The sequence below is a fragment of the Triticum aestivum genome, chromosome 3B (assembly GCF_018294505.1).
Source record: "Triticum aestivum cultivar Chinese Spring chromosome 3B, IWGSC CS RefSeq v2.1, whole genome shotgun sequence".
In the NCBI taxonomy this organism is placed as follows: domain Eukaryota; kingdom Viridiplantae; phylum Streptophyta; class Magnoliopsida; order Poales; family Poaceae; genus Triticum; species Triticum aestivum.
In genome coordinates this window covers 821,135,662-821,146,097 of record NC_057801.1, presented here as the reverse complement: position 1 = coordinate 821,146,097, position 10,436 = coordinate 821,135,662, and the positions used below count along the sequence as shown (strand labels likewise).

Below are 10,436 nucleotides of genomic sequence, written 5' to 3'. Positions count from 1 at the left end.
CGGGTAGCATACCTCCCAATGGAAATGTACTACGGTGAAGCACGCCTATTGTCGGCGGCAATCCCTCTAGGGAAAGCCTCAGAACTGAGTATAACTAGCCACATTGACAACCACAACAATCCTAATATCCATCAACAAACACATGAAACATTACAATGATCACAGTTGTACCTAAACGGGGAGGAGGACCATGGAGCTACCAAGCTAACATCGACAAAGATAGGGAATTAGATTTATCCATATGACTACCATTACTAAAATCCTAATATTCATCAACGGTGAATGAACTTGATTAGGCTTCATTGTAACATCATAATATCCATATGATCACCACTATCAACCATCTCGTCATTGACTCGATGGCCGGATCCAATGCGACCATGGTTGGATGGCCATGCGGCATAACGTGTAGAGAAACTTGGGGGATGACCAGTGAGCTCATCGAGCTGATTGTAGCCAAACACAAACCATGATCGCGTCACCATAGTTGTGACATAGTGAACTCACTAACGTCGTTTCATGAACACGGGGAGCCCAAACCACCAAGGAGGTAGCTAGATTAAGCCTATGATCGCGTTGTCGTGGGTGGCTACAACGGACACCCAATTCCATAATGACGATCACCACCGAACTGTGATGGTGCTTGCATGAGCGAGGGCCACATGTCCGCCCACATGATCAAAGAGGGGATTGAAGCGCATGTGTGGAGGATATGTAGAAATCCACATGTTGCATTTGACAAAGTACTGTTGAGTGTGGTATTCTGTAGTTAGTTGCTAGATGTACTAGAAAGGTGGATCAGGTCTATGGCCTAGAGGAAGTGAATATACCTAATCGCAAAATACCTTTTAGGATACACATAACAAGTAGCTTACAAATACTAAGAAGCCAGTCTACGACAAGATAGAGAGCTGAAGCAAGAGATTAGATAAAAATTAAGGAGTAGACTTAGGAGATACAAACGCAGAGGGACTCGACGATGTTTTACTGTGGTTTGGATAGTTGACACTATCCTACTCCTTATTAACGTAGGTTTGAACCAAAAAGACTCTAAAATCATTAAAAAAAAGTCTCGACGGTATCACCCACAAAGGCCCCACCAAGCGCAAGACCACCTATACAACTACGCAGAGTATGTCGGTAGAGAGCACTCAAGCGACTTCTAAACAACCTTACAGGATGCACACGCCGTCAAAAATTTAAAACAAAAGCACGACCAGAAGGCGACTAAGCATGAGTCAGATCGACAGGTTCCCTGTGACGGAACCAACCCGCGCAGGTGTACTAGACTTGGCACGGGCGCTCGCATGCTTCCCGGATTTATTCCAGTCTCTCTTTCATTGTCCTTTTTCGTGGTAACGTGGCGAATTTGCTAATCTCAAGACCTGTCGGCACAATGTCCCAGAGAAGCTCGCAGAGACGGCATGCGTGTGTGCATGCGTTCATAGAGGTAGGTGTGCGCGCGCGTGCGCGTTGTGAGCGTTTGTGCGTGAACTTTTTTTTTCTTTGGAAAACCAGTTGGATGAGCTCTCAACTTGTCGCAGGCCCAGTAACATTGGCCCACCACCACGACTTTCTTTCTTCCTTCCCAAGACGGAAACCCAGGCCCAAACGCACAAAGAGCCCGGACTCGGCGCAGCCTCCCCCTCACAACTCGCCAACGCCAAATCCGTCTCCGCCACCGGCCAGCCAGCGAGCGATTCGCCGCCGCCGCCGTCACCGCCGCCGCCGGCGTCAAGCCCCTCTCTCCACCCAGCAGGCTCACCCTCGCGGCCCCCGCCCCCTCACGGGCCCCGCGTCTCCCGCGAGAACCGCGCCCGCCCGCCTAGGGTTTCCGCCGCCGCCGGAGAGGAGGGGAGGAGCGGAACCAGGGCGAGATGGTACGTGCGCTCGCTGGACTTTCGATCCTTCTCTCGATTTGGTCCCTAACCGCGTCGGCGTGGCTGATTCTCTCCGCTGCTGATGGGTGATTCCGCAGGCCGGACGGCTCCTCGGGCAGCTCCTCGTCATGGGCGGCGCCGTCGTCGGCAGGGCCGTGGTCCAGGCCTACCGCCAGGCCATCGTCAGTGAGTGCCCCCTCTCCATCTCCCCCTCCCCCTCTGCAAAAATACTTGTTGCCTGCTTCCCTTCCTTTGCCCCAGACAATGTGAATGAATGAAGTCCACGGTGGTACTGTATTTTTTCTGCCGCTCGTTGTTGGGTAGGAATAGGATAGCTGTAGCGGGAGGAATTTTGCAGCTCTTCCTAGATGACTGGATATCTGGCTCACAGCGTCGATGCCAAAAGATGCGTCTTTTACCCCTTTTATAAACATGTTGTGGTGTTCCTTGCTGTCCGAAACCGAGTGGTGGTGAAATGGCGGTGATGGGATTTGTTTTAGACATAGTATGCAATCTGGAATGCTGCACTATAAAAAAATGGTTGCTATTTTGTAATCATGTGTTACCTTCGACTTTACTTGTGTTTGTTCTTGTCATGTATACTTACCAATTAGTACTGATTGAAGGATGTGCACAGGGAATCCATGTAGCAGCATGAATAATCATTTCATTAAATGAATCAAAACCCCGGCCCGTGTTTGCTCCATCAGACCCTGTTTGGAACTGTTTCTTGTGAAATTTCTCAACAGTTGTCGTCAGCTTCGTGCATTCCAGACAAATCCCAAGCCTTTAGATCAGGGCCCTTATTTGCTTGCCTATGACAATTCAGCAGTTTAGGTTTAGGATCTTATTGGCAATTTTTGTGAACACGGATATGGGCTGTATTATTGACCATATCCTGCACAGGACACTGTTCTGATGTGGTTATAAAGCTGATTTCGAGATTGGTTCTTCCTTTGGTTGCTTATTAGATACATTGAGACATCTGCCTGACTATTTGCCTGAGCAACATGTGGTTTTCTGGATGTAACTAATAATTCCTGATTTGTCTTATAGATGCACAAAGAACCGGAGCTGCTCAGGAAGCTGTGAATGGTATTCGAAGGGCTAGCAAGGCTATGACCGAGCAAGAAGCCCGGCAAATATTAGGTATCAGTGAAAAGACGAGTTGGGAAGAGATCGTAAAGGTGTGTGATGATAGAAGCCTACTCTTTTGATACATCTTATTATAGCACCTGTCATATGATATTCACATGAATTAAGGTTTTTCCTCCATGTGTTTGTTTTCATGAAATTATTAAGAGTTTCAAAGCACATAACAACTTTGCCTCAGCTTAAAGCTGATGTTAGATTGCAGGAGTGTTGAACAATGTCAACATCATTTACACTGTCATTTTATTATTGCTCTGTATCATCCCATAATTATGATTGTGGTAATATAAGCCTGCTCCTTTTATATCTGCTAGCACCTGTCATGATATTCACATGAACTAAGGTTTTCTCTCCATGGGTTTGTTTCATCAAATTAAGATTATCAGAGTACATATACGATAGTTTGCTTCAGCGTAATACTGAAGTTAAATTGCAGGAATATTGAACAATGCCAACATCATGTACACAGTCATTTTATTGCGCTGAATCAACATCTCATAGTTATGATTGTGATATTCTCATGTATATCCATTTGCTTTAGACACACAAACTGATGCCCAGATTTCCCCCTTCTGAATATTTTGCAGAAGTACGACACGATGTTTGAGAAGAACGCCAAGAGCGGAAGCTTCTATCTCCAGTCGAAAGTCCACCGGGCCAAAGAATGTCTGGAGTCCATATACCATGATAAGCCCGACATAATGAACTGAGATGGCCAGCGTTTCATCTAATCGATCGATTTTGTCGTCGATGTCCTGTCTGAGCTATGCTGGGCTGCTGCATCAGGTCAAATTTGGTTGTAACAGGAAGTTTGTTCCACTTGACTCGAATAATATATTCAACAAAAGGAACACCGTCACCGTTTGATTTGTTTTTCTGGAGGCGATGCCTCGTTTCCATGCAAATTCAGATGTTGACACTTTGTGTTGTTGCCATCATCTGCAATGTTTGATTGTTGTAGCAGCTTGTGTTTTGAACCTGATATCCCATGTTGCTAGCATTGACCCGTAATTTTGAAGCGCGATTATGGGGTTAGACACCTACTTTCTCCCTTGAAAGTACGCTGGTTGGAAAATGTAATCTTTGATGTTGGTATGGTTCCAAAGATGTAATCTCTATCACAGCATCCTTCCCAGAAGAAAATGTGGTTGGCTAGCCTAGTACTCCGTTTCTACATACAAGTCTTTTTAGAGATTCTAATATGGACTACTTACAAAGCAAAATGAGTGAATCGACACTCTAAAATACGTCTATATACATCCATATGTAGTCCATGTTGAAATCTCTAAAGAGAGATATATTTGGAAACAGAGAGTACATGTAAGTGTTTGGAAAATCGTTACAGGAAGGGTTTGAGGTACAGAACACACATGAACTAAATAAGATGAGCACTTTTGTTTATGTTCAAGCACAGAAACGAAGAGAAATTATAGATAGCTGTGAATGGGTCACTCAGTCATGACCAAGCACAGGGACAACCTAAAAAAATGAAAAACACCACAAAACATACGCGCTATTCACGAACTGGAGATGTTAACGAATTAATAGTGCTTTTTTGGGATGATGAAGAGATATAGATTACTAACTAGCAGTAGTATTTAATTGAACCGAGCACCAATCTGACGGCAATCTCTTGCCTGACCAGATAGCACTGAAAACATCTCATTGAGTACCATATACAACCCATCATGACTCCATAAGGGAGTCAATATCTCACGGCCGCATGGGCTTTCATACGGTGATGAGTCCACTAGTGGCGAAACCGCTAAATCTACATTACAGTTTGTCCTAGTACAAAGATTAGCAAACAGGGAAACTCCATGCGATGGGACGGGCACAAGGCAAAGCGCTACTAGCTGTTAAGACTGTCGACGTTGGTGCTCTGTTATTCTCTGCCCCACCACTTGCCAGGAGTAGTACAAGGTCACCGCAGCCGTCACGCACAGCAAAGGTGTGCCGACGAGGCAACCCCCTGGCACAAGGTTGATCAGTGTCTGAAATGAACAGATTTGCAAAATCAGTGGTGCATACGGCATAGTTTGAATCATGCACTTTTGCTGTGTAAAAAGCAACAGGTTCTGGTACCAGCTTTTACATGTCGTGCCATATGCTACTTGAAAACATAAGTACTTGGTTGGAATAGAAAAAAGATTTTACTGTCCGCCATGTCTCAACAACGTAATAGTGTAAATATGAAAATGTTTCAACTATTCGGTCGTCTGTTAATGAACATAAATCTGTTCAAGCATTGTCAGGCCCGTTGTTAAGGGACAGGGAGGCACTTGCTATGATAAAAAACAATTTTAAGACCTACTCCTAGTTCTTACCATTACAGCAGCAATCAGGTGAACCACTGGGGCAAAGATTTGGTCCCTCTTCTTTCTCTCTCCATATCCATTAAAAGCAATGATCATCGAGGAAGTATGGATGACCAAGAATCCAAGTGCAATAATTGCTGCCAATAGCACAGAGGGTTTAGCCAAGGAAAACAACACCAGGGAAATAAAGTTTGGCATACAATACAACCGGGATCTTGGAGAAACAAACTATGCTGACAGGATAACATAAACTGCGCTAAAACTAACAGAGTTGGCTTAAAGACTTTGTTCAGCAGCCATCTAATCAGAAGGCTCCTTTACCTCCTTGAGGACTCATATTAGGGAGTACAGAAAATGTGGACTTACCCGACACAAGGAAAAATGGCATCCTTGAGCACCTCTCGACATAAAACGTTGCTTGACCAAATGCTGGAGTTAGGAGGCTGAGGCAGAAAAAGACCGCATGAGCCAGTCCATGACCTAAACCACCAGCTGCACCAACATATCAAAATAGAAATGAGCAAACAATAGCAGTTGTAACTTGTGACATCCTCAAGGTAATGAAGAACAGATGCTCCCAGCGAGCAATAATTGAATGCACATCCTTGGATTGGATTCACTCGAGTTACCAATGTGGTCTGTATTTCCGGATCAAATTATGGAGAGCCATATATAAGCTGTGATTCGCTCTAACATGACTACAGAAATTATTAGCCTATGTGAGTACCTATTGCTAGAGTTGGAATGAATAACAATCACCAGAAAATCCCCCAACTATAATATGAACACAATTCATTTGAAGAAACAAAAATATGGTAGCGGTAACTGCAGGTGTCTATTTCCAATTCAAATCCTGGGATAAACACTAGCCAGCGGTAGATAAAGATTTTATGTAAAATGACAGATAAAGAAGCATCTGGCCTTCCTTGACCAAAGAACATTTTTATGTAGCACCACAACAACTTACCCAAAGAGATTAGCATCTTGTCTGTCAAACAGAGACGTGGTTTAGATATTCTGTCAGCAAAGGCATCTAGCATCTCTTCCATTTTCCTGGGAAAAACAGTTATCAGCATATATCACCAGGAAAGCAATCAACTACATATTCTATATCTACAGCATCCGGCGCCATGAGAAGATAAGTTGAGAGATAACTTCAACATTTTATATGGTCCACCTACTTGTAAAGCCTCCAGAAGACAAGACGGATGCCTTCTTGAAAAGCAACAGATGTAAGGATCAGAATCACATATGGCCACCACACTCCTGATTTTAGAGGAAGAAACCCCCTCCATATTCCCGAGAGGACGATCAAGCTTATAAGCCAAAACAACGTGCTGCACAAATAAATTTTTGGCAAAAGTTAATATTCACATCATGATACTGTATTTCCATAGGTTGCAATGCATATTTCCATTCTAGAAAGGCCATTGATATGCTTGGATTATGTCATCGTGTCATACCAAGCAGTTCAAAAGTTAAAAATAAATAAAAAACTGTATATCACAGACATAGCCTTGGGTTTCTCAGTGAAGAAGAATGTTAACCAGCTCGCAACACCAGCATGTACCGAGTCTTTGTGTATTCTACATCTAAAAACGAAGGGCACAACGAAATAACGTGAATCAATTGCAGATGGCCGGGTTAATATTTTTAAAAGGTGGCAGTAGGCTGCTATTTCTGCATGATCTGCATATTTTTGGAAGACAAACACACATGGTTCACACAGGAATTGAAACAATGATGCCAGTTGCAGCACAAAGTCATTCTCCTGTCCATATTAGTGGTGATATCCAATATAACCGATACGCTCATAGGCCCATAGCCATACACGATGGAACAGATCGCTCAAAAAATCTCTAGCGCTTCATTCCCACCGAAGAACACATGGATTCAGTCCCCACGGAGGCACAGTTAGAAAGCGATTGAATTTCGCTTCGACTAGAAAATCACCTGGTACTCTTTTTTGAAGGATTTTATCCAGGACCATTTATCATGATGTACAGTTCACACAGCCTACACCATATCTAAAAAGGCCGATCATCGCTTCCTAAATCTCCTGCAGTTTCTGAACTAGGGAGTGAGGTCCAAACGACATAGAGCACTAGCATACCAACAGACACAGGGCATGGATATGAGGATGAGAATCAGGCAGTATGAACAACACTTTCAGGATAACAATGCCTCAGTCCAACCCAACCAGATCACACCGTCTGCGCACGCACGCACCAAGAGTAGTTCCAATCCCTCCTCGCCATGAAACTAAGACTTGTCTAGAACTACCGGCAGACTAGGACGGATCTCGCGAAGCCGCAAGCACCAGACCAAGCTAACCCTAGCACGAGGAGGGGCCGAATCCAGAAGCCCCCACGGCCCCAGGAATCTGAGCCCCATGGCCCGTGGCAGCCCCGGGATTCGACGGAAGCAAACGCAACAGATGGGGAGGGTGGGGGGAGAGGGGAGCAAGGGACCTGGAGAGGAGGGTGAGGACGAGGAAGGGCTTCCGGGCGATGACGCCGGCGAAGAGGGAGAAGGCGGGGCCCAGCGCGATGAGCGCGTAGCCCGCCCCCGCCGCCACCGTCATCTCGCTGGCTTGCTGGCTGGTCTCCCCTCGCCGCCGGCGACAGAAGGGGCCGCGGGGGAGGAGGGCTGGCCGGGGTGGAACGACGAACGCGGTGGGGCCCGCCACAGTCGGTCTCGGGTCGACGTTTGTACCCACGACTCTTTCTTGCAAACGATCTCAAAAAAAAAAAAGACTCTTTCTTGCAAACAGCCTCTGGACAACATCAAAACCGGAGTAAATCGCCAAAAAAACATCACAATTGCGTCACATAGCGCAAAAAAAGAACCACGGGTCTCACAAAAATTTGCGAAAAACACCGACTATGAATAATATGATGTCGAGAACACTAAAACAAGGATCAACCGCGTTTTGACATGAAATCTGACAAATAGAGCCCATTGTAAATGATGACGTGGAACCCAATATTCACATTTGTTAAAGTGGACCGTCATGTCGAGTAGGGCCCACATGTCATCATCTACACACACCCTCCTTGCCGTCGTCCACCAGCGGCTGTTCCCCGCGCTGGAGCAGCAACTTCTAGGGGAATCATCGCAGGAGCGACGGGTGCCACTGCTCATGCCAGAGGCAGCCCGCGTGGTTATTCGTGTTGAAGGGGGCAGAAGGGAGGAATGGCTGGCCGGGGTCAAAGAAGCGGTGGGGCATGCATGTATTGTGAAGGCGGTACTACTCACGGCTTTTAGTTTTCTTAAAAATAACATGTCGATTTCAATAAACTGATAAGCAGTCAAAAATGGCGGTTACCAAACAAAATTCTCGTCACTAACACGCAAAACACAGAACTTTCTTCTTCTGGGTTGGAATTTGCTGAAGTTTTGTTAAAGTATGATGGTACACTCCGAGGCCAGCATCGGGCTAACACATGCCAGTGGTACCCGAAACCAAGTTTTACAAAGGTTGTTTCCGCCACCTTCCCTAGCTAGTTCATGTGTGCGACTTTATTCGCCGAGCGTCGGGCCCATGCAATGCTAAAATCCTCAAAGGATTGGAGAATACCCTTCACCTCCTTGACAATTGTACCATGTGATGGTAGATCCTTAGCCCTTCTGTTGGTCTTGCGGACATCATTTTGAGAATCAAACTTTGAGATCACCTTCTGGACACCAACCTCCTTTACCAGCTGAATAGCACATTGGCGCGCCATGATCTTTGCTAACTCAGGGTCATTGATGGAGGATAAAAATGGTAGGTAGCCGCCAAAAAACCTCCATTATGGTCCCTCGGTATCGCTCCACCTCCTCAAAATCAAGGCCATTCGACATGGTACCATACACATTTGCTTTTACCCAACTCTTCTCTGGTCGGCTCCTGCGAGTGATGGTCGTCTGTTTGCCTGGACCACCAGCATACTCGTGAATACATTTCAACTCCTCCAAGAGATGCAGCCCCCTATCCTTCATACCCCTCCGTCCCAAAATAAGTGTCTCAAGAACTTATTTTGGGACGAAGGGAGTAGTAGTCAAATCCAGTAACTCATATAAGCCTCTGAGCATCACCTTATTCTCCTCATTGCCTGCTTGGTCCATCCATTCCATCATCCAGCAACGGAATTGGCCGTAGTCGTCTATTTCTGCTGGAAGTTGAGGAAGGGGGGCGCACGCTACAAAGTAGCTTCCAGAAGAGCTAGTGAATGAGGACACCGCGAGAAACGATGGATGATTGTTGCATCGCGTCCGCAGCCCACACAGAAGATACAGGGTTTGATCTGTCTATAGGGAAGTTCATTCCCAACAACCAGCCAATTGTTCACCACCCGCAATGTATGAACTTTAACTTTGTTGAGCCATATCCAAATCCCAGATGCCAGCCAGCTTCTATGTGAAGCAACAGAAGACAAGTTGCTCGCCCTTGCTCTAGTTGCATCTCGTAGAGACATCTTCAAGTGGTACGCAAATCGTGCTGGGAACTGTCTATTCTTGATATATTTCCATGCTTTGTAATCCTCCATACCCTCTCCGCCATTCAGAGTCTTCTTGATGTCATGTATGCCACTCTTAGTGAACACTTTGGTATAGTTTATTCACATCCCAGTCCGCGTCCATGATCATGGAGAAGATCAACGACCTTAGTAGTATGGGGTTGGAAAGTTGCGCCCAGTGGTGTTGGACGACCCTCCCTCAGAATCCAACTATCATGGTACATATTAATCCTAGAGCCATCACCAAGGCACCAGATTAGTGCATATGCTTCAGTAAATATCCCCCATGTATGATACTACGCCAAGTAAAGGAGTAGCCATGAGATTATGTAACAGCCGTAATGTCCATCTCCTTGATACACTGAGTGTTGCCATGTAGAACCGGCGGCGAGCTTGCAGCTGCGTGCGGTAGCGGCGATGGGCCTGCAACATGAGCTCCCCTCGCGATCGCGGTGGTTGGCCTCGCAGCTCTCCTCCTGGAGGTGTGAGAGGTCAAGGAGGAGAACGGGGATGTTCGTTGGGAGGTGCTAGAATATGAGAGGGTGGAGACTAGAAGGGGTCGGAGGAGGAACATGGTGCTGAAA

General features: G+C 45.9%; 2 protein-coding genes and 1 pseudogene across 2 annotated transcripts; 2 read left to right on the top strand and 1 right to left on the bottom strand.

Annotated features, from left to right (window-relative positions):
• Window positions 1-1,604: 1,604 nt before the first annotated feature.
• LOC123072664 (mitochondrial import inner membrane translocase subunit PAM16 like 2) lies at window positions 1,605-4,043 on the top strand. The gene is made up of 4 exons (XM_044496259.1): window positions 1,605-1,880; window positions 1,979-2,066; window positions 2,937-3,067; window positions 3,620-4,043. Exons 1-4 carry the CDS (start codon window positions 1,878-1,880, stop codon window positions 3,740-3,742), a joined length of 345 nt encoding a protein of 114 aa, XP_044352194.1. The 5' UTR covers window positions 1,605-1,877; the 3' UTR covers window positions 3,743-4,043.
• A 563-nt stretch (window positions 4,044-4,606) lies between these two features.
• LOC123072662 (gamma-secretase subunit APH1-like) lies at window positions 4,607-8,095 on the bottom strand. Its single transcript, XM_044496258.1, has 6 exons — window positions 7,822-8,095; window positions 6,532-6,687; window positions 6,318-6,403; window positions 5,717-5,842; window positions 5,360-5,487; window positions 4,607-5,026 (listed from the first exon to the last, which is right to left on the bottom strand). The coding sequence occupies exons 1-6, from the start codon at window positions 7,932-7,934 to the stop codon at window positions 4,892-4,894; spliced, it is 744 nt and encodes a 247-aa protein (XP_044352193.1). The 5' UTR covers window positions 7,935-8,095; the 3' UTR covers window positions 4,607-4,891.
• Window positions 8,096-8,363: 268 nt separating this feature from the next.
• Window positions 8,364-10,436, top strand: part of LOC123068015 (aminopeptidase M1-C-like) — a 30,737-nt pseudogene continuing 28,664 nt past the window's right edge.